This window comes from Pleurodeles waltl, chromosome 10 (assembly GCF_031143425.1).
Source record: "Pleurodeles waltl isolate 20211129_DDA chromosome 10, aPleWal1.hap1.20221129, whole genome shotgun sequence".
NCBI classification, from domain to species: Eukaryota; Metazoa; Chordata; class Amphibia; order Caudata; family Salamandridae; genus Pleurodeles; species Pleurodeles waltl.
Window position 1 is genome coordinate 1,071,552,709 of NC_090449.1, and position 23,801 is coordinate 1,071,576,509.

The window sequence follows — 23,801 nt, forward strand, 5'->3', positions numbered from 1 at the left end:
TCTAAATAGGGAGGGAAGTCTGATGTCCTTAATCGACAACCCATACTCCACTGGGCCATTGGAATACGCTTTTAGGTGGCACAGCAAGCAGCACACCACAACAGAAAACACACCTCGTAACAGAGCAGGTGGATCGAGGTTTTGATAGAGTGTGGTGGGGAGCGCCGTCTGCCAAACTCAAAATCAGGCCCGATGCATTGTCCTAATTTATATATATATATATATATATATATATATATATCTCTCTCTCTCTCTCTCTAAGATACTCTAGTTTATTATGCAGATAGGTCTCCACAAACAGCACCAAAGAGCCTATTATTGTAATAGTGTATTTAATTACTGCATTCTGTAAAACAACTGTCAACAGAATATTTAAAATTGTGTTGATGAATAACATTTCAAAATTAGAAGCCACACACATTCCTAAAAGAGACATTTCTGAAGTTATAACCAAGTGTGAGACAGAGCACAGCAGTCCAGACTGTGCACACAGAACAATGCACAACTTTCGTTCACACTACAGTGATCAGAGTGTGTAAGGAAAACGAGTACACCCAGAATAAAACCAAGAGTGAATGTGGAACGAGGCGTGTGCCAAAGACGTGAACGAGCGATGAGACGGTGGAAATGAGCACAGTATTTCAGTTAGTGTAGTGAGAATTGAAGCAAGGCTGCAGGATGAAGTCTACTGCGGACAGTGGGCTATGCTAGCACAGAGGTACTGTTCTGCCCTCACTGTCCAGTGCTGGCCTAGCAGCAGGAGGCACCAGGGGCTCTTTGGATGAGGTGTTAGATGGCACTGACAAAACATTAGAGAATTTAAACTTCAACACATATGTACATATATTCATTGACTGCAATTTACATAAACAAAATGAACATTAGTAGCTGCAGATGACTGCATTCTTTCCCCCCACCCCCCCAAAAACAAACAACAAATGGAAAAGTTAAACAACTGTACAAAAGAAAAAAAATAGTCCCTCCAAGCTCCTTCCGTCATCTGTCGTGGGATGAGCAACAGAGAGGCTGGAAAGGAAGAGCAAAATTCTGTCCTTTTAAAGTCCCATACGGCTCCTAGGGGTTTGGAGCCTCCAGACGCGGACTCATGAAAATTCACAGCATTTCTCTTCTCCATCCAGAAAGTACTTCCACATCCTAACACTGAAGGTACGCAACAGGGATCAGAGTGCACGATAGCTGTCAAATAATCACACACTCACATTCAGCCACAAAAGGCTGCTGACTGCGGCTAAGCTATTTGATGGTGTAACTACTGCTACGCAACATGGAACAGAGATTAGCTTGACTCCACCTTTCACTCGAAGAAGACCTTGTTGTATTCACAGCAAGACCCTCCGAGAACACCATGCCAACATGTGCAAGTGAAATTATCAAGAGTTTTAAATCTCTTCCTACGTGTTGTATCAACCCTCATGCCCAAAGAGGTTCTCTCTCAGCGAGGTCGTTACCCTTGGTGAAAAACATCACACAACACATTAACTTATCATAATAAAAGTCATCACCAAGTACATTAACTCCAGGATGGTTGGTAACCCACACATGTGGACCCAATGAAGACCTCAGCCGTGACGGTGATTGAAGCACATTCTGCCTCCAACCCAACTGTGTGCCACATACAAAGGATTTATTATTTGTAAATATAAACAGAGTAGTGAGCAATCAGCAGAGGTATCAGAAAAACAGCATCTTTCCCTACTACTGGGGGACATTTAGGAATTGCTAAGTTAGTAAATCAAACCTCAGTCGATTTTCTAGAATTAACTACACAAAAGACGCATAGCAATGAGGGCAGAAACATGCACCAAAACGTGAACCAAGAACAGTAACAAGTACTTGAAAGGAGAAAAACAATTCACATACAGGAACCAAAGTACAGAAGAAAAATAATACAAGAACTTGTTCACTCACCAAAGATAAACATACGCACAAGAAAAAAAAAATAAAGCAATACAAAAGTGCTAAATACAAAATCATGCAGACCAAAGACACAAGTGTACCTCACCTATGCACACAAGACCCAAAGGTGAGACTGAAGTTGGCAATATCTACAAACAGAAGAAACAGAATGAAGATGTTGAATTCAGAACAATATCAGAAACATGTGACACGCCAGGCCCAACAGGAAGACTGTAGCCAGCATACAGGGCAACCTGGGTGACAATCCATATTTGTGGTTCACAGCAAGAGGCAACATCATGCAACCGGCTCAAACAAAACGAACCGCCCTCATTTTTGTGGTTCATCGAAAAAGGTTAGGTGCAAACAGACTCACTCTAGATTTAAATCAGCCAGTTTGCACCTTTCTTACTTCAATACACAACATACAAAGCCTCACAATCAGGCTGCTCAGTATAACTGTGTCGTGTTTTTAGTTCCTGTAAGGAGTGTCCCATGGAGCTTCACACGCAGGCCCTGTGTAAGACACACCAATGGAATTGCTCTACTTCCTTGGGCATACCTTTAGTAAGGACAATGTTCAGGGTTACTGACCCAACAAACTGACAAACCCTTCCGTGACTTTCTGATGACATCATTCTGAGAGTTGCTCCGTAAGATTAGGTGACAACTTTAGACTAAGTGCTTGAGAGGTTCTTCCTGACCGTAGTTCGGTTCTGGTGAAGCCTTCTTTTTGCAAGAGCCGAAACACAAAGACACACAGTCCTATCAATGGAAGGACACTGCTATCACTTCACTGCCAAGCAGATATAAGCGTTTGGACACTTGTAACTTTAGGAAAGTAGACATGAAGGTGCTGTCGAGACTCCTCTGCTTGGCACTGTGATCTGCTACTTTGAGTACATCCTGCCCTTACACAGACCAAGCTTACATTGTTAGCTACTGTGTGCGAGTGCACAAAAGGACCCATCCTATTGATATCTGACAATCAATGCATTTGTCACATATCATGTGCACACACTACTCCAACATACACAATTTGAAGATCTTTTGAGGTCAGTGTTGGCTTTTACATAACCGCATTCTACTGATGCAGCAGCTGATCCATCTGAGAAGCAGGCTGGATTTCAAACATGGACTAATTCTTTTCCAGAAGGTTGCCAACTGCGACAGTATTTCTGCAAACAGACTCCACCAGGAGTGAGGATTCTAGAAAGGCTGTGCTGAAATCATCCGGTCCTCAAGCTTAGCAGATGGTCACTAGGTGAGCTGCTGAACTTGACACTGAGACCCATGTCCCAGGAGAAGGTTTACAAAAATGTCAAGACCCACCTGATGACCAATACTTTCTTCTTTAGCTCTGGGTTTGTAACTACACTGGTATGAACATACCTTAGCCGAGATATTAGTTAGTGTGCTTGAGGCTCACTGAAGAATAGGCCCACATGGGCCCTGGACTCATCACTGGCTTGATGAACATTATTCAAATACTGACGGGCCGTGTGCCTTTGTGCCCATAATCTATTCAACAGCCTATCTGCAAGCTCTTGCAGTCCTCCAGCAGCCGCACACAAAGGAAGCAGGCTTATGGGCAGATTTCCACTGAGTCACCCAGGTGCCCTAAATAATTACATCTGGAGAGGAGTAATGTTTTATCCCAGAACCATACCAGTCAACTTGTGGGGCAGCGTGGACCAGTGCGACTTGGTACAAGACAACAGACACACATATGACCAGGAGTGGTGATGCAGGTGCGCCGGTAACAACCAACAGTGCTAAAGGAGGAACCAAAATACTGCCTCGCCGACAGACATACACATCTGCAGCTGAAATCGTGCAGTGCTAGTCTCCAGTCAGCACTGGGGCTTCATGAGTCTCCAGTTCACCTTTCTATAATCACAGTAATTTCATTCACATACCCGATGTGACATACAACTCCTGGTCCTTTACACAAATGATCATCTCTTTCTAGCCACTGCCAAAACCAATCACTGCATCTTTTTAATAATAATTAAAAAAAAAAACAGCACTGCCCTCAAAAATCTTACCTTACATTAAAGTGCTAAATACCAGTCACTGCTGCTCCCCCTACCCCAAAAATGAAGAACGTTTGTCAATCAAGGGTACAGCTGGAGGAGGAACACCAAAGTGGCAACAAAACAGACTCCAAAGGCAACCCTGGCTCGTGCATTCCCAAACTATTCTGAAGGGGCAGCAGGACGGAGAGACATCTTGGAGGTTCCTCCTGTACCAGAGGTTTTCACAAGAGTGGAAAGCAGAGAAGAAGCACAGCATGGGTGTGGTGGTACCCCTCTTTCTTGCTGCACAGAAGTCCGTACTCGTACTCGGTCCTGGCGTGGAAGTCTCTTCCCCAGAGTGGCCACATCCTATGCGCGTGCCTCTGCCACAGGGAGGGGAAACAATCCGATGCAAGACTTGGGAGCCACACCTTACTTGTTCACACAGCTCGGCCAGGAGGGTCCGCCACAGGCTGCAGACACGATGATATAGATCACCACCTGTGGGCAGGGGAGAACTCCATTAGTACATCACATTATGGTACAACTGCTGACCAGAGCATCCAGGAGGAAGAAGATGCCCCAATCAAGTGAGGGATGGACTGGAGGGAGGCAGTGAGTCTCAGGTGAGGCAGGGTACCTACACAGAGGAGTAAGAGCTTACGCAGGGGGCACAGAAAGGGAATTACAGTGCAACGGGGGCAGGGCTACAGGGGACTGTTTTTAGTGCGATCTGGCAAAAGAATTACAGGAAAAAATGGAGTGTTGAGAAAGGTGCAGGAAAAGGGGCACTAGGTCATTGTGTAATATTCCATATATACTGCGGGAGAGAGCATCCAGCAATACACGAGTAAATCAGTGGACGAGGCAACAGCCAGAAGAACTAGAGGCCTATTACACAACACCCCCGGGAGCCTTTTAATGATTACTTTTTTGGGGAACATAAAGAAGGCAAAATAGGAACATGGAGACCACAAATAGAGCCTGTGGGGGAACATGATGCCCAACGAAAGGCTTCCACTGCTCTTCGGAAGACGTTTTGCTCTCTTTCTGTATTAATAATAAAACTCTCGCCCAAGTATCTTCAAAGCCCAGGGTCAGTGTTCATACTCCTAATATCTTCAGAAACCCCAAATGACAAATCTAGCCTGGTGCTGTGCCTGGCATGATGTCAACCCCCCAACTCCCACAAACTCGCACCTAGGGAAACCAATGAGGGAAGACTGGGTAATGGAAATCTGTAGAACTAGTAGTGATAAAAGGTACCCTCAAAAGAGCAGATCAGTGTGGATCTCACCTCTACATGTTGTGCCAAGCTATGAAAGGTATCTATCACAGAATGACACGTGTGTTGGAACGCAGGGTTATCAAAAACTCGCTGGCTCACAGGTAAGCACCTGGTATTAGCTAAGGTGTTTGAGTGAACAAACAATGGATAAAACAGACAAACAATAGTGCATAGGAAGTTCTCTTGGTAAAACCAATCAAAGGTTCAACAGGGAACTCGCCCCACCTCCGTCCCCCCAAACCCCCTTCAACCTTCTAATTTCCAGATATTGCTTAAGATCCTAAAGAAAAGCAAAGGAAATAAATCCCACCTGTAACACCTGCTTTCCATCACAGGTATTTCCATTCAAATAATAAACAATGAATATCTCTGTGTACTTGTGGGGTCCCAGAAGAATAATGTACTAAACTTTGGTAGCCCTCTTTCTGGTGGATACTCCATCTAACTGCAGATTTCTTACTTTAGAAGAACCCCAGCCGCCAGACCAGATCTGGAGTACTCTTCGATCAGCGTGTTGGCAGATGGCCCCATGATGACTCCATACTGCACAGGAAGGGCCGGAGCAGACCAGTACTTAGCGCTACTCCTGCATGCTGACATCATTTTCTTGTACATGCGGAGTGTAGACCAAACTACTGAGACTGTCTGCTGGTCACTGAATTGGGACATTTGTAGACCGTGAAGGTCACATCCAGGAATGTGAAGGCAGTGTGCAATCTGCAGTTAGATAAAGTATCCACCAGACAGAGCATTACTGAAAGTAAATAACTTTCTGATGGATAGTTCTGACTACAGATTCTTCACCTTTAGAAGAATTGTATTACTGCAGTCCCTCTAAAAGGTGGCGGTCTGGGGGAGTGGGCCCAGATCAGAAAGTCCTGTAGAACCGAGGGGGTGAATTGAGCTCCCCGCAGGACATGGCTGTGAGAGCAGTAGTGATTTGTGAACGTGTGCACCCAAGCCCACGTCACAGCCCCACCAATGTGCAGCACAAACAAACCTTGCATCAATGCCGTTGTAGCAGTCTTGGCCCGGGTGGAATGGGCTCACAGGGATTCATGCGAGGGTTCTTGGCCAGTGCATAGCAGATTTTAATGCTGATAACTATCCACTGACATACATCCAACTGGAGACCACACCAGGTACGTGGCTGCCTAAGGTGCACCAGAGGGAGCAGGAAGCATGCCAACAATCTGCAGTGTAGCCTCTTTGAAGGCTATTTGCTGCATAGTTGTTGACAGCTCAGAAACCCTGGAGCACACTGGGACGAAATGCAAGATCATCGGAGATTCAGGAGACATTGAGGTCTTTACCATCAAAGCCTTATGCCTGCTCAATAGATTTAAAGTGGCTGGATGGGGTTAAAACATACTTGCTTTCTTGTGCCTGCATTTAGATTTTAACTTGGACTTACTGAAAAACGAAGCAAGAAGTCACCTACTTACAAGACTGGTCCCATGACCACAATCAGTCCCACAGCTTGGAGAGCGAGCAGGACCTGTTTCGACCTCCTCCTCCTCATGTTATGTTCCACAATGAGCGTTTCATTTACCGGTCTCAGGTGGCCTTCGGTTGACTAAGGCTACATTTACCGCACTGCTTGAAGAATCATGGCTGGAGACCAAGCACCACAGACATCCTTTTGTGTGGGTTCATGACCCACATTGGCTTCCTGCAGTCTTCGCACCGCCTGAATCTGGTCATTTTCGGTGCACATATTTCCTAGCAAAATTTAAAGTTAATTTAGGAATCTCTGAAAGGCTGACAAGTTGGGAAAGGAGCTCTGGACCCACGTATAAGGGGCTCAGAAAGAAAGGAACTGATGTTACTTTACAAGGTGTCGCTTATATGTAGCTTCACTTGATCAATTTCAGGGCGGATCGGTGTCGTCGCAGAGCCACATGGAACCACCTTCCACCACATAGGAACATTACTGAAGAAGTCTCTGGAACCTGTCTGGCAGCTTGGGATATTCTAAAAGGTGAGAAGTCTGGGGCTAGATGTATCAAATCAGAAAAATCTCTCTCCAATCCTAAATTTACAAAAAAAAAAAAAATCATATACAAAGATATTTTGTATTTGTATCTGTTAACAGCAAACCCACCAATTAGCAAAATCGACTACAAATGCAGAAATGCATAAGAGCATAGCTGCTCAACCAATTTTTATTCTCCTTTGTTTAAGAGGAACTGGTTTCCATAGGCATAAAAACAACACAGAGGAACAACTGTACTGCCACTTTTAGGGCAACCAAAAAGCAACACAGTGGCAACTCTTGCTGCTCTTTATAAGGAGATCCAGGAGCACAGGGCTCTGCCCTTCATTGAATTGGAATAATAATGACAACTCTTATTGTTGCAACGAAGAATATTTTACCCATTCATGCTGTTTTTTAGGGAGATGTTCCCCTTCGTTATCCCCTTATGTCTAAGACCAGTTTCTATCAGCAATGTCATCAGAGTGAGGGATTGTGGAAATGCAATAGATGTTTTCGTGCATATGAGAAAGTGGATTATAAATTAGGGTGGCTGCGAGACATCATCAAGTAATAATGTCACTATTGTGCGTCAGGTCCAGTTAGATTTCTGTAATTTAAATCCAAGCCCAGTCCTGGGTTGCTGTAGCACAGAGCAGTCAGGCTTAGCTCGAAGGACAAAGAGTAAAGAATTTATCAGTACCAAAAACAGTTAAAAGGTCGTAAACACATAAAAATCTCACTCCAATTAAATAAATAGTATACATTTTATTGAGCAAATAAACATCATAACAATAAATCGAACGTACCGAACCAGAGATGTGATTTTTAGAAGTATTAAATCAAACTAGTGACAAAAAGCCGTAAGCGTCAACCACAGGCATTGGTTGCATTTGACAGCCACAACTTGAGAGCTAAGGCCGACCGCGATGCAAAATGGGTCAGATACAGAAACCAAGTTTGTTCCAGTCGAGAGCTTTAACTTCGGATTTAGTCTCTGAAATGGCACGCTAAGACCCTCAGGGTTTCAGCACAGACAGGTTCCAAGAGGCCAAATATCTGCAGGGTGAAGTCCCATTGAAGCCGCAGACTTTTGGGGGGAAAGATTAGAGCAAGAGAAATTCTAAATTTGCACCCAATGAAGGGCCAACCGTTAGAGAGAGACTCTAGGCGCCTTCGCCCAGTGAATATTTTCACCTTTTCACTTAGGCCCTTTCTTTGGCGGTCAGATAGCCTCTAAATGACATACCACTGAAATGAATTTGCTGCAGCAGAAACGTCCTGGGCAGGAGCAACCTAAAACTTTGCCCCTGTGGAAGCACACCTTTGTAGGAATTACTTTGCAGACTGTTCCTGGTCTACAGTTGGTTCTCCAAGCAAAGACTCTTGAAAACGTTTTCTAAGTCCTAGCTTTTGAGGTTAGGCAGGCAGAGTACTCTCTGACACTTCTCCAAAGGCCCCAGGACTTTAGGGACACCACATGGTAGTCAGGACTCACTCTAGGAATTGGCCTCCAGCAGAACACAGGAAATGATCAGGAAGGTGGGCTCCTTGCAGCCTTCTGTAAACCTGGAGCTTAACAGGAGGCTAGGCAAACCAACTAGCCCTTGAGGTACACTCTTCTGTGCTGCCTTTAAGTGGAACAGGTTCAGCCCTTGGGGTCTCTTTCCACAGGTAAAACAGCAGGCACAGTCCTCCTTCTGATGTTATCTAATGTTAGGTTTATGTTGTATTATGTTATGTTAGGTTATATTACATTGTGTTACGTTATATTATGGTATCTTATGTTGTGTTATGTTATGTTGTCTTATGTTATGTCATGTTTTTTATGTTATGTCATCTTATGGTGTGTTATCTTATCTTACATTATGGTAATGTTACTCCTCTGTCTGTGCACCATCCATAGAGCATTCATCAGTCCTCGGTCTGTGCGTCATCCATGCAGCTCCCATGAGTCATCAGTCCTCTGTCCGTGCAACATCCATGCAGCCCCACCATCAGTCCTCTGTCCGTCCACCATCCATGCAGCCCCATCAGTCCTCTGTCCGTGCACCATCCATGCAGCCTCCATCAGTCCTCTGTCTGTGCACCATCAATACAGCCCCCATCAGTCTCTGTCCGTGCACCATCAATACAGCCCCCATCAGTACTTGGTGCACCATCCATGCAGCCCCCATCAGCCCTCTGTCCGTGCACCATCCATGCAGCCTCCATCAGTCCTCTGTCTGTGCACCATCCATGCACCCCCCCATCAGTCATCAGTCCTCTGTCTGTGCACCATCCATGCAGACTCCATCAGTCCTCTGTCCGTGCACAATCAATACAGCCCCCATCAGTACTCAGTGCACCATCCATGCAGCCCCCATCAGCCCTCTGTCCGTGCACCATCCATGCAGCCTCCATCAGTCCTCTGTCTGTGCACCAACCATGCAGCCTCCATCAGTCCTCTGCCTGTGCACCATCCATGCAGCCTCCATGCAGCCCTCTGCCTGTGCACCATGCATGAAGCCCCCATCAGTCCGTGCACCATCTGTGCAGCCCACAACAGTCATCAGCCCTCTGTCCATGCACCACCCATGCAGCCCTCTGTAGGACGCTGGCCTGGTTTATAGTGGGTACCTGATGGTACTTACACCTTGTGCCAGGTCCAGGTATCCCTTATTAGTAGTGTTCTAGCAGCTTAGGCTGAGAGAGGTCGCTATAGCAGAACAGCTTAGGCTGAACTAGGAGACATGCAAAGCTCCTACTATACCACTTATATCATATAGCACAATATCATAAGAAAATACAAATACAATAAAGGTACTTTATTTTAGTGACAATATGCCAAAAGTATCTCAGAGGATACCCTCACTTAGAAGGTAAGTAATATATACAAATTATATGCACACAAACCAAAATCAGGTAAGTAGCAGTTAGAAAAGTAGTGCAAACAATGTAGAACACAATAGAATGCAAGAGGGAGAAATAGGCCTAGGGGCAACACAAACCATATACTCCAAAAGTGGAATGCGAACCACAAATGGACCCCAGGCCTATGGTAGGTTGTAGAGGGTCACTAGGACTGTTAGAAAACACTAAGGGTGTCCAAGATACCCAACCCCAAGACCCTGAAAAGTAGGAGTAAAGTTACCCTACTACCCCAGAAAGACAGTATAGTCGAGATAGGGGATTCTGCAAGAACAACAACTGCCAGCAAAACACTGAAGACAGATTCCTGGACCTGAGGAACTGTAAAAGAAGGGGACCAAATCCAAGTGTCACGCAAGTGTCCAGGTGGGGCAGGAGCCCACTAAACCCCAGATGAAGGTGCAAAAGGGCTGCCTCCAGGTGGAATATGCCAAAGATTCTGCAACAACGGAAAGTGCCAGGAACGTCTCCTTTGGTCAGAAGATGTCCCACGGTGTGCTGGAGGATGCAGAGTTGTTTCCACGCAGAAAGACCGCAAACAAGCCTTGCTAGCTGCAAGAGTTGTGGTTGAGGATTTTGGGTGCTGCTGGGGACCAAGAAGGACCAGGATGTCGCCCCTTGGAGGAGGAGACAGAGGGGGGCGCTCAGCAACTCAGAGAGCCCCCAAAGAAGCATGCAGCACCCGCAGAAGTACCGGAACAGGCAATTAGAAGATCTGAGGACACCGGTCGACTCAGAGTCACAAAGGAGGGTCCCACAACGTCAGAGTCCAACTCAGTGGGTTGGGCAATGCAGGACTGAGTGCTGGGGACCCAGGCTAGGCTGGGCACAAAGGAATCCTTGGAAAAGTGCACATAAGCCGGAGCAGCTGCAGTTCACATAGTACACAGGATTACTGTCTGGCGTGGGGAAGCAAGGACTTACTTCCACCAAACTTGGACAGAAGGGCCACTGGACTGTGGTAGACACTTGGACCCAGCTCCTGTGTTCCAGGGACCACGCTCGTCAGGATGAGAGGGGACCCAGAGGACCAGTGATGCAGAGGTTTGGTGCCTGCGTTGGCAGGGGGATGATTCCGTCGACCCACAGGAGATTTCTTTTTTGCTTCCAGAGCAGGGTGAAGGCAGACAGCCCTCAGAGCATGCACCACCAGGAAACAGTTGAGAAAGCCGACAGGATGAGGCGCTACAATGTTGCTGGTAGTCGTCTTGCTACTTTGTTGTGGTTTTGCAGGCGTCCTGGAGCAGTCAGGGGCAGAAGTCGAAGAGGGAAGTGCAGAGGAACTCTGGTGAGCTCTTGCATTCGTTATCTGAGGAATAGCCCAGAGGAGAGACCCTAAATAGCCCAAAAAGGAGGACTGGCTACTGATAAAGGTAAGCATCTATCAGAGGGGGTCTCTGACATCACCTGCTGGCACTGGCCACTCAGCTGTCCATTGTGCCCCAACACCTCTGTATCCAAGATGGCAGAGGTCTGGGACACACTGGAGGAGCTCTGGGCACCTCCCCTGCTGGTCAGGGGAGTGATCACCCCCCTTTCCTTTGTGCAGTTTCACGCCAGAGCAGGGCTGGGGGGGGGGGGGGGGGGGTTTGGGGTGTGTTGGGGAAATCGCTCAACCGGTGTAGACTGGCTTATGCAGAGAGGGCACCATCTGTGCCCATCAAACATTTCCAGAGGCTGGGGGGGGAGGCTACTCCTCCCCAGCCCTTCACACCCATTTCCAAAGGGAGAGGGTGTAACACCCTCTCTCAGAGGAAATCCTTTGTTCTACCTTCCTGGGACCAGGCTGCCCAGGCCCCAGGGGGGCAGAAATCTGTCTGAAGGGTTGGCAGCAGCAGTAGCTGCAGTGGAGACCCCGGAAAGCAAGTTTGGCAGTACCCGGGTTCAGTGCTAGAGACCCGGGGATGTATGGAATTGTCCCCCCAATACCAGGATGGTATTGGAGTGACACTTCCATGATCCTAGACATGTTACATGGCCATGTTCGGAGTTACGATGGTGACGCTACATATAGGTAGTGACCTATATGTAGTGCACACTTGTAATGGTGTCCCCGCACTCACAAAGTTTGGGGAATTTGCCCTGAACAAAGTGGGGGCACCTTGGCTAGTGCCAGGGTGCCCACACACTAAGTAACTTGGCACCTAACCTTCACTAAGTGAGGGTTAGACATATAGGTGACTTATAAGTTACTTATGTGCAGTGAAAAATGGCTGTGAAATAACGTGGACGTTATTTCACTCAGGCTGCAGTGGCAGGCCTGTGTAAGAATTGTCTGAGCTCCCTATGGGTGGCAAAAGAAATGCTGCAACCCATAGGGATCTCCTGGAACCCAAATACCCTGGGTGCCTAGGTACCATATACTAGGGAATTATAAGGATGTTCCAGTGTGCCAATAAAAATTGGTAAAATTAGTCAGTAGCCTGCAGTGACAATTTTAAAAGCAGAGAGAGCATAAACACTGAGGTTCTGGTTAGCGGAGCCTCAGTGATACAGTTAGGCACCACACAGGGAACACATATAGGCCACAAACTTATGAGCACTGGGGTCCTGGCTTGCAGGGTCCCAGTGACACAAACATACTGACACAATAGAGTTTTCACTATGAGCACTGGGCCCTGGCTAGCAGGATCCCAGTGAGACAGTGAAAACATCCTGACATATACTCACAAACAGGCCAAAAGTGGTGGTAACAAGGCCAGAAAGAGGCTACCTTCCTACACCGGGTCAGTGGGCGGGGTGAAAGTTGTGGCTAAAAACACAAAATCTTCTGTAAGTTTTTCTGTTTTTTCACCTTCAGGTAGCTACATATGGAATAACGTACAGCTTAAATGGAAAATACATTTTAAAATGTTAAGACAGTCAGCGGGAAGCGCACTATTGTACATTATGAAACCTCTATCAGTTAACGCACTGCAGAGGTCTGTGTGTAACCAGAGGGCCATAGAACAAAACCTTAGTTGGTGCAGTGAAGAACAGTAGTTTGTGTATTGTTAGTGCTACAAGGGCGCAGCCCGTGACAGCAAGCACTGACAACATGTAAGTCATTATGTTAAACCTGCATTACACTGAGTATAAGATAGGCAGCTACCAAATGTGGAAAAAGGTTTTAGATAAAATGGTGCTTCCTAACATAGATTTTAGTATTACACGGACTGGATTTTTTTTTTTTTCCTATAACAGCCCAGAAAAGCAGAAGCTTCTTAGTCCAGCTGGTAACTCCCTTGCACTATAGCTCAAAAGGAATAAATCTTTATCATCACAAAGCTTCATGTGATTTGATCAATTAAACCAGTACTGGCTCCCAAGCCCCCTTTACATTTGCAGATTAGCCAGTTCCGTGCATTAGCATTTTTTTCAGGCAAGCAGACATCCTGGCAAGGAGGCTTGTTTATTGTTAAGCTGCCAGCCCCTTTCTCTGTCTCACAGCACAGGAGACTCCCTGATTAAAGCTGAAGCATGTGCACTATTGGAATTTACCGTCCCTGGGACGATTGTCTTTTCATAGACAGTAGGGGACCATTTTTTCATCAATAAAAAAAGTATGGGCACATCGTGCCCCTCCAATCCGCACACTGCTTTTAACTTAGGGAGAGACTGTCCTACATATCGCCAGTACACAGATAATCATGTGAACTAGTTAATGTCTGTCCGCTTGTATATACAGTAACTGATGCACTTTCTCCATTACAATGTATATATTATACACCACATCTGGAGCGCTCTCTCACCTGTACAGTACTCCCAGCTCTGCGACAGGACCTACGCCTCTCTTTAATGAACTCATGTCAGTTAAACACCCAAAACTGAAAAGGGACTACATCACAGCCACCACAACGGAAGTGGGACTACACTTCTAATCAAACAGTCACAGTCTATAAGCTGGCGACTTCGTATAGATTGCTATATTGGTTTGCTTATTGCGCAGACCTGCGCTATTTGTCGGGAGGTCAACTTAAGGTTCAAGGACGCACTTGTTGCCTTTTTCCATACAATAATAATAGCATAGTAAACCTATTGGGAAAAGAATGTTAAGAAAATCCAATTATTTGTAACCCTTTCGCTGCTAGGCAGTAGTTGGATGACATGCGGCCACATACATGGCACTGACATTTTGCATCGTTAGACATTACGGACGGGTGGTCACATTAAATGTATAATATTAAATGTGTGTGTGAGGAACAGAGAGCCCGTGGGTGTAAAGCTCAGTAAGTGTGGGGAAGGGGGAGGGGCAATCTGATCGCTTTTGCACAGGCGAAAGAATGTAGTTTCTAAAGGCCACCTGTACCAGCAAGTAACCGTACCTTTCCTGCAGTAAGATAGGACTAGGAAGGCCCTTTGAAATATCTGCGTGCACATAAATATTAAATTCAAGAACTGCACTAGCGCGACGCATGAACCGGTCTCTTTCTTTGTCCGCAGTTCACAGTGGCTCTGTACCTTGCAAGCTCTGCAGTCTTGCCTTCTGTTGAGGGCTTAGTTACCTCTGCCCATGTATTTGTTTGACAGGCAGGGACATAAGGGGAAGGGGCAGCGCTAGAAGTGGAAACACAGCTCCGTGCAAGGTTCCTTTCACGCCTTTCTGTGAAAAAATGATAGAATACAGTCCGGGGGCACCTAAATCGGAGTTTTAACTCTTGCCTGCTTAGTGCGTACTGCACGGCCCAAGGGTGTGGTGGCTGAGGCTGGAATAGTTGAATTAGGTCAGACTTGGACAAATGTCAGCAACACGAGGCACTCTGATGGAGTGCTAGATTACAAACTAAAAGCAATTCGAAGGAGACTAGTACCAGAAGTAGTGCTTGGGCCCGAGGCCAGTCTTCACGGCACGATAACTGAGAAGAGGAGGAGTTGACCAGCAAAAAGCCCACGTGGGAGAGAGCCAATGGTAAGTCAAGGTAAGTAATGGGTGTGCTTTAAGCCCCGTTTAAGATTTCTTTTTTATTTAAAAGACAAAATAATTTTGCTAGCAGCGATAGCGCTCTGCAGCCGAAACTAAATAAAAAGGAAGTTTTAGGCCTGACAAAAAGGTGTATTTTGCCTATCTCAAATCTGCCGTTTAAAAACTGCACAGCTAGGCAGCCGTGGCAGGCCTATAGTCATATGTTCACCTGGTCAGTGTAGTAGTGGCACAATCAGTGCTGCAGCTCACTGGTGACTTAAATTACAGGTCCTGGGTAAACAGAGTACCATATACTAGGATCTTGTAGACAATTTATATATGCCAATCAGGTATCACCCAACTGAAGATACAATTTGGGGGTAAAAGCACATACAGTGGGTGATGGATTTTAGTACCCCGTGATCATAGTCCGTAAACCAGCACTAAATCCAGCAAAAAGTGGGGGTGATTCCACAAAAAACGACATTTACACACAGTGTGCAATTTAATACTTGAAAACATTATCTAGCAATTGAATTGAAAAGTATTAACAGCTATTAGTGGGCATAGACGTAAATCCCTTCAGACTGGTTTCCACAGCAGATTTAATGCCACCCTCTCTGGGGACATTGGAGAACCTTTTGCAAGCAAATGTCATTACTGAAATCCAGCAAGTGCCAAAGCTTGTCACGGAAATTTGGGGAAAAGCCCAACTACATTTCAAGACTTACTAACTCCTAGTAAATACAGGCGAGATTAGTGAGTCAGGTAACAGGTCAGTTGGCAAACGTGCATTTAGGTGTATTCAGCACAGATGCCCTGAGATGAATGGATTGAATTCCTTGCCAAATTATCATGAATAAGAAGCTGAAGTAAGAAATAAGGAACAAAGGCATCAGTAAAGGAGACTGTGCTCTTAATTTAGATGCCTAACAATTGAATTGTTAATGTACATCACGTTCACATTGCCGACAGTCTGAGAGCAGAGTGTGATCCCAACTGTGGTCGCACATGCTGCAGTATCACCAGATGACCTCACCTACTGCACAATAGTGGCGAAAAGGGAGCACAAACGGCACAAGTGCTCCCAGTGAGGGAACCGAAGTAGGAGCCACATGCATCAGATGGCACATATTCATATATTATGCTGCCACCTAGGACAGGGACAAGGCAGAAGGACCACTAGTGAATGATGGGTCTCTGGTCCACTAGAACAGGTTTCAGTTGGAGAAGGACTGAATACTAGGCAAAAGATCTGAACCAACTGAAAAGCTGATGGGTTCTGCCACTATATGAGTAAAGCTCGGGGGGTGGCGAGTGCAGGCCTGGCTGTGCACGACCAGCCTGTGGCGTGGCTGGGTGTAGTGCCTGGTTATGTGAAGTTTCAAGATGAACAGAAAAAGAAAATTGGCCATAGTTGTACACTTTTGAATTGCTTTAAGTCCACAAATATAGGACAGTGTGATAAGGACTGTATTGTGTCATCAATGATGCCTTCTGAGTTATCATTTAACATAGCATGAGTGACGTAATATGTGAGGTCATAAGCAGGGCATTGCGAAGAACAAGTTATAGTTAGCTAAGTAAGTCACCAGCCTCAACACAGCCTTCCCGAATCTATTGCCATCTTTAATGCTTGGATCACCGCCTGTGCAGATCCCTGGCTCCTCTCAACACCAACAAAGCAACGAGAACCAGACTACAAGTAAGCAGGTACACAGAAGATCTCAGCCTGTACCATAGGCAAATCAGAGCCACCAAGTGCTCTCCACTCACCAACTGCACTGAAAGTAGCAGCAACAGTGCGAGGAATTATTTGCCCTAATACAAGGCTTCACCTCTCCAGCAGCAAGCACCAGCCCTGTAACCCTCTCTCAGGACCCTTAAACCAGGTGTCCCTATTCATCAGCAACTAGATCACCAGCATCTACTAAAACTTCAAGCCCAAACCTGATCCTTGCAGCCCTCCTGCAATCTTTTCCATACCCAGAGGTCCACCCTGACCAACTATTACCACTCAAGAAACCGCTAACCATGCAGTCCATACACTCCTGAGCACCCCTGGAACCCTGCCCCCCACCATGTCTTCATGAAAGGATTGGACTCAATCAGCAAAGGCTTCACCTACTTCTGAGCAACTGAATCATCACAGCCACCTACCCAGATGCCCTGAAACAAGACACCGTACTCCTTCTCCTCAACAATCCCTCAGCAGACCCCCAAGACACTAGCCAACTAAAGGCTTAGCTCCCTGCTACCCTACCCAGCAAATGTAATGAAAAAGATGATAAATGCCTAGCCACCCACATCTGACACCACTCAATCCGGATTCAGGCTTAGCCACAGGACAGAAGCCGCCCTCATTGCTGCCACAACATCTGGATTACCATGAAAAGCAGTGACACCACAGCCCTCATCCTAGCAGACCTTTCCACAGCCTTCGTCACAGTCTCCCACCTCATCCTTATGCAAGGTCCTACACTTTTTTCATTTGCTACTTCCTAAAAGGCCACACCCAGTTGGTCAACCTGGCCCCCTCACCTTGGACACAATCTACCTCATCTGTGGACTTCCACTAGGATCCTCACTCACCTCGATTCTTTTCAACACCTAGATGACCCCCACTCACCAGCGTCATCCGTGAAAACAAAAACAAAAAAAACAAAAAAATCAATATCATGTCCTTTGCTGATGACACCAAGCTTACACTCTCCCTCTCCGACAAGACTTCAAACAACCCGGGCCAATTTCTCTGCTTGCAATAACAAAGCCGCTAAATGGACAAAAACCAACTGCCTCAAACTCAATACAGACACAAATAAGTAGTAATCTTTGATAAAGACCCCTAGCTCTGGGACTCTGCCTGGTGGCCTGCTGAACTTGGACCCCACGCCCCTCCTTGCAACCCACGCAAAGAACTTTGGGATAGTAATTGACAACCAAGTCACCATGACCCACCAAATCAATGCAGTGTCCGTCTTCTGCTTCCATACACTCAAGAAGATATTGAAATCTTAAAAAAGATCTAGGTATGTTGTTGGGGACCTATCACCCAAGCCCTCATCATCATTAAGCTGGACTATGGCAACGCACTCTAGGCTGGAATCAACACTCATCTGACCAGCAGACTCCAGACCATACAAGACTAAGCAGCCAGGCTCACACTCAACCTCTCACACCACATTCATATCACCCCGCACCTGAACGAGCTTTACTGGCTCCCAATCCACAAACAAGCACAATTCATACTCCTCATGCACACATACAAGCCTTACACAACACTGGTGCGACATACCTCTACAATTGTCTAAACTTCCAGAAACCTACCATTCCCCCTCTGGTCAGCTGGCCTCCTAGTCACGTACAACCCCTGCATACGCAGAACCAGATCCAGCGTTGTGCCTTCTCTTACCTAACTCCTAATGCCTGGAACGACCTGCCTCTGCACACCAGAGCCTTCTCTACAGAGCCTGAATTCGGTGAGAAACTGAAGACCTGACTCTTCATCTAGCCCTGTCCCTGGCTCAGCCCATACAGCTCCTGGTTCAGCGCCAGGATACCCTACCGTGCAGTATACACATAACATAACGTCTGTACTGAAGCTTGAGGCCGTGATCTTGGAGGGTTGCAACACTAGGAGGAACGCTGGTGACCAGAGAAGCATTCGAATTTAACTAGTGTAACCACTGGAAGCTGGAGCTCACCACCAAAGAGAGCTGTGCAAGTGCCAATACGTTCATCCAGCAGCTGCAAATATACATCCAGTGATGGGAAATGATGTCAGCCTCACAACAGAATCCACACGTAAAATCCGTCAGCTCTATACACATTAGTCTGATCCTCGTGCATTCAACCCAAGCTGGTCAGAAGTGCGGAGAGAGGCACAAATGAAAGCAGGAAACATTGACTGTTGTGTGAAACAGGCACGAGGATGCATTATTTTGTGAGGCAGTTGAGGCACAAATATGTGAGTAAAATAGGATATACACTGACTTAGAAAGAGCTGGTGCGGTCCGCAAGTAAAAACAGCATGATTAAATGCCGTGGAATGAACTGAACAGGTGAGATGTGCAAGAACACTGGGCCCTACACTAAGACAAAGTGAACTGGAATATTCTATGGATTTAACTTGACATCAGAAGGGCGCCTTGCAGTAAGCTGTGCATGGAGAGAAAACCAGGAGTGAGCCTTAAGAGTAAGGAGTGCAAGAATAGAGGAAGCTACACCAAGACGTAAACAAGAAGGTGCCATAAGGGAAACGTGAGTATACCCTGGATTGAAGTTGGCATCAGGAGGGTGCGCTGCACAGAGAGAAGGGGTGCTCTGCTCTGCACAGAGAGAAGGGGTGCTCTGCTCTGCACAGAGAGAAGGGGTGCTCTGCTCTGCACAGAGAGAAGGGGTACTCTGCTCTGCACAGAGAGAAGGGGTACTCTGCATGGAGAGAAACCAAGGAGTGCGCTCAGAAGGGTGCGGCAGGCTGACAGCAGAGCGTGGGAGGAGTCTTGGAGTGAGTTGGGCAAATGTTGGAGGAGTGAACTGCTAATAACGCCACATGATTGACTCTCCACACTTACAATTGTCACCACGATGACAACGATAGTCAGCTTCATGTTCTTCATACACATTGCACGGGCAAGGTTCCGGCTGGTGGTTTTGAATGTGACAGACTAGAAGAAATAGACACCAATTAGTAAAGGATTTAGGAAAAAAAAAACAAGTGCCAGCCTACTGCAAGTTGGAATCACACTGGTCAATATGCAGGCTCCATACAGATAAGACATTGTTTAATATCCCTTTAAGATTAGATAATGACAAGATCACTTTTTGTGGCAAAATCATGTCTGTATAACAGTACGGGCCTGCAGAAAAATCCAACTCCTCTCAAACTGAGAGTTCCTCAAACTAGAACTCAACCAAAATAAAAGATTAAAGAAGTTACACATTTCAATAGGCACTGCATCCTTCAGCTCAAAATCTTTAAAAAAAAAATTTAAAAGTATTAATACAATTTTCGAAGGAGAAGATGACTCTTCTACAGTAACCCCCCCCCCAATTTAGGAGGAACTGAACTATAGGTGGATTGCACATAATTGACAAATGCTAAAATGTTGTCAATAGTATGGAATCAATGCTTTTTCCAGCTGCTAACAGGACCAGCCCTTTTTGTTGAGCACGCGCTGCACCTGACAACTCACTGGAAACAAGGAAATTTGGATTCAATCTTGTATCCCAGTCAAATTCCATTACTTGAGCATAACTTTTGCATCAAAGGACCAGTATGAGCAACCATGTAAAATGGATAAACTCTGGAGGTAAACCACCACAACACTGATTTAGGTCCTACAGGTCACATGTCAAGGAAGCTCAGGCAGGTAGAACCGAATATCAGCTTGCAGTCCATGCTGCAGCACACCGGCTCTCGTGAGTGGGGGGACAGAGTTACGGAGGGTCAGGAAGTCAGCCTGCATCCCAAATATATTCAGGTCCTTACCTGTACTCTTTGCTGGAAACAAACAGCAACATCTGGCAGAGACCAATTGCACCCTTGGGGGCAAGAAATCCTCAGCACAAAAAAAAAAAAAAAAAAAAAAAAAAAAAAAAAAAAAAAAGGGGGGGGGGGGGGGGGGGGGGCTGAATAGGCGCATTAAGGGGGCGGAGCCTCCAGAGTCAGGACCAATCTGTGGAAAGGGGCAGAGCTGTGAAGAACTAGGTTTTACAGAAACCACCAATCTGGTAACCAGCCAAAGCAGGATGGGTTGATTAGATCCAGGGAGGTCTAGAAGCTGGACAACCTTCTCAGTCCTCAGGATGGGGTGTGTCCCAATCAGCCACTCTCTCTCTCTTAGAGGAAAGTGGGACTCTTTGGGAAGAGAAGTACTCTGGTTGTGTGAGATGCAGAGGAACTGAGGGTATGTGTCCTGGCCATGCCTAATCTCTTAGAAACAAACTGTGGAGGAGGGGGTATGTTGGTCTCTTCAGTAAGCATTATAAGGGTGCAGTATTACCCTCAGATTAAAATTATCCATCGTCTTGAAGACCGAAAGACTCCATAAAAAGAGGTATCTATTACAAAGAATGAAAAAAAAAATTATTATTATTATAGCCCCCCGCAACAGCTCAGAAAAGAGCCTCAAAGGCGCTAACAGACCAATTCTCTAAACTAGAATCCTGGATAAATCGAGAATAGAATACACTGAAGAATTACTGTTGTAAATGGGACAAGGACTAGAAATCATGTGTGTAAAGATACATTTTCAATTGCTTAAGACAGAAAACACGATTAGCAGAGGCCAGCAGGAAAAAGGTAAATTGTTCCAAAGTTTAGCGCCAATAACTACTGCTGAAGGCCACCGTATCTCTTACGTAGAAACTGGAGAGCTCGAAAGACAAAACAGGGCCATGCTTAAAGACTGCTCTGTTAGTAGTAGACAGGATATTAAATTGCATTCTCTTTTCTTTAGGCAACCAGTGAAGATGTTTTAAACAGTTATCAATTCTGTAAGTAATCAGGGCGTGTATTACAGTCTTCCTAGATGTAAATGGTAGGAAAGGAAGTAATTTACGTCACATGTTTAGTAGTCCAAAGCAGAGAGCCATGACATTTATAATTTGTGGATTGAAGGAAAGTTGAGAGCCAAACCTCACACCGGAGTTGTGTACAGTCTGAACTGGAAGAGGAGGGGGGCCACCACTCGCAGTTCGCGACCTGTGGATTAGGTCCCAAAATGAGCAACTCAGTTTCGTCAGAGTTGAGCTTTAAAGGGTTTTGATCCATAGTAGAGACTACGGCTATTCAGCACTGTCTAAAATTAAGTGTGGTGAGACCAACGTCGTCCACCAGAGAGACAATTAACTGTGTGCCATCTGCATATAATACCTCAGAACTGAAACCATGAAATATGTCTGAATTCAATATTTATTTAGCCCCCATATTAAGTGGGGCTCAGGGCAGAGCAATGAGGCACACCACAATTCAGACTGATTTGTAGGATATTGTGAAAGATGCTGTCGAAGGCCGTCAATAGATCTAGCACAATAAGAGCTGCAGGACCATTTCTGTCTGGTATACTTTTTACATTTTCAGAGACAAGAAGAGATTCTGTGCTATGTGCAGCTTGAAAACCCAAGAGCGATATCTAGAAAATTATGTTGTTCTAGAAATTTAGTTAGTAATGAGCTAATGAGGGATTAACAATTTTACTGGAGCAGATAGAAGAGAAATAAACCTGAAATTTGCAGAGATGGAAGAATCAGTGTGGGCCTTCTTCAGGGTGGGTATCACAGTTGCCGAATTAAGTAGCCTAGTTGAGGCAATAAATGAGTTTAGTAAAGTGCACAGCACTGGGGTGATTGCAGGGGAATCCAACCTTAGGACAGAAGGGGAACAAGAATCACTTGGTGAACCCGATGAACAGTTATTTTATAGGGACACCATAGCCAAATTCGAAATAAAAGCGCGTTACCTAAGCTTGGGACCCTCATCAGATACAGCTTGGGTGACCGCTGGAATCTGAGGACTTAAATATAGTTTGAATCAATAAGTGCATCACTAGTTTGAGATGGATTAGCTGACGGAGTAGCAGTTTCAGGAGAGGCTATAGAATAAGTTATTTTAAATATATCCTTTGATGAATGTTTTGCCTTTTCCATTTTAGTGCCATAAAAAGATGTTTTGGCTATCCTGATTTCTTTACAATAGATTTTTAAACTCAGAGTACTTCAATTTATCAATGTAGTTAAAGTTAATCACCACTTTCTTTCCAGTTGTTGGCATGGTCTTTTCAAGTTTAAGAGATTAGAAGAGCACCAAACGAATGCCTCACCCTATTTGAGGTTTTCATAGATTTATAGGGAGCTAAGATGCCTAAGGTAGGAGAAATCCAGGCTTGAAACCTGCTCCAATCTTGTCCAAGATCTCTTGAAGAATCTGGCTGAACTTTGCTCAAGCGGACAATGAAATCCTGTTCTTGGATATGGTGCCATGGTCGTTTCGAGGATGATACAGGCATCGTTCTGTCCCCAGTAGTTAATATCATAGAAAAAGGGACCACCATGCGGTCTGACCAAACTACTGACCCTGGAGTATCACATCCTAGCTTACCAAATTGGAGAATATCAAATCCAGACAGTGGACTGTTTCACAAGCAGCACTAGAAACTAGTTGCGTGATTTTGAAAGAAGTCTTCAAAGAGTAGGTCGGCTGCTGCATCTGAATTATCATCTATGTGCTAAGTTAAAATCTCCCAAGGTTGTAAAATGGGACCTGTTAATGCCTTAAATTGCTAAAGCGGCCATCAGTGCTCTAGGGCAGTGATTCCCAACCTGTGGTCCGGGGACCCCTGTGGGTCCGCAAAGCCTCTTCAGGGGGTCCGCGACTGCTTACAAAATTAAATAATATTAACAGATTAGGTACCCAGCTTTCAGTAATGGCTCAGTGAGGGGTCCCCGGATTACAATGATTCAGTGGGGGTCCCCGGGTTCCAATAATGATAACGTGGGGGTCCACAGAAGTCAAAAGGTTGGGAACCACTGCTCTAGGGAAACAGGTGTCATAACCAGGTGCTCTATTAATCAGCGCAACCAAAAGACTACAATTAGATGACAAAAATAATGGAAAACAAAAATATATAGAGAGAGTTAATTGGTACAGGGGAGCATGTATAAGCTTGTTTGAAAACTATAGCAACGCCGCCACCAAGGCTTTCCATCCTATTATGGTTTCGAATACAAAAGCCTGTTGCAATGGCCTCGGCAAGGTTTGGTAACAAGTTTTCCTGCAACCAAACTTCAGTGAGAAAGATGCTATCAGGA

General features: G+C 45.6%; 1 protein-coding gene across 2 annotated transcripts in view; it reads right to left on the bottom strand.

Moving 5' to 3' along the window:
* Positions 1–315: 315 nt before the first annotated feature.
* VAMP7 (vesicle associated membrane protein 7) overlaps positions 316–23,801 on the bottom strand; it is a 47,489-nt gene continuing 24,003 nt past the window's right edge. For both annotated transcript variants that reach the window (XM_069212126.1, XM_069212127.1), the window contains exons 7-8: positions 19,565–19,657; positions 316–4,436 (exon numbers count right to left, since the gene is read on the bottom strand). In XM_069212126.1, the coding sequence (XP_069068227.1) occupies positions 4,368–4,436; positions 19,565–19,657 (162 nt within the window). In that variant the 3' untranslated portion in view covers positions 316–4,367. The remainder of the gene's footprint in view (positions 4,437–19,564; positions 19,658–23,801) is intronic.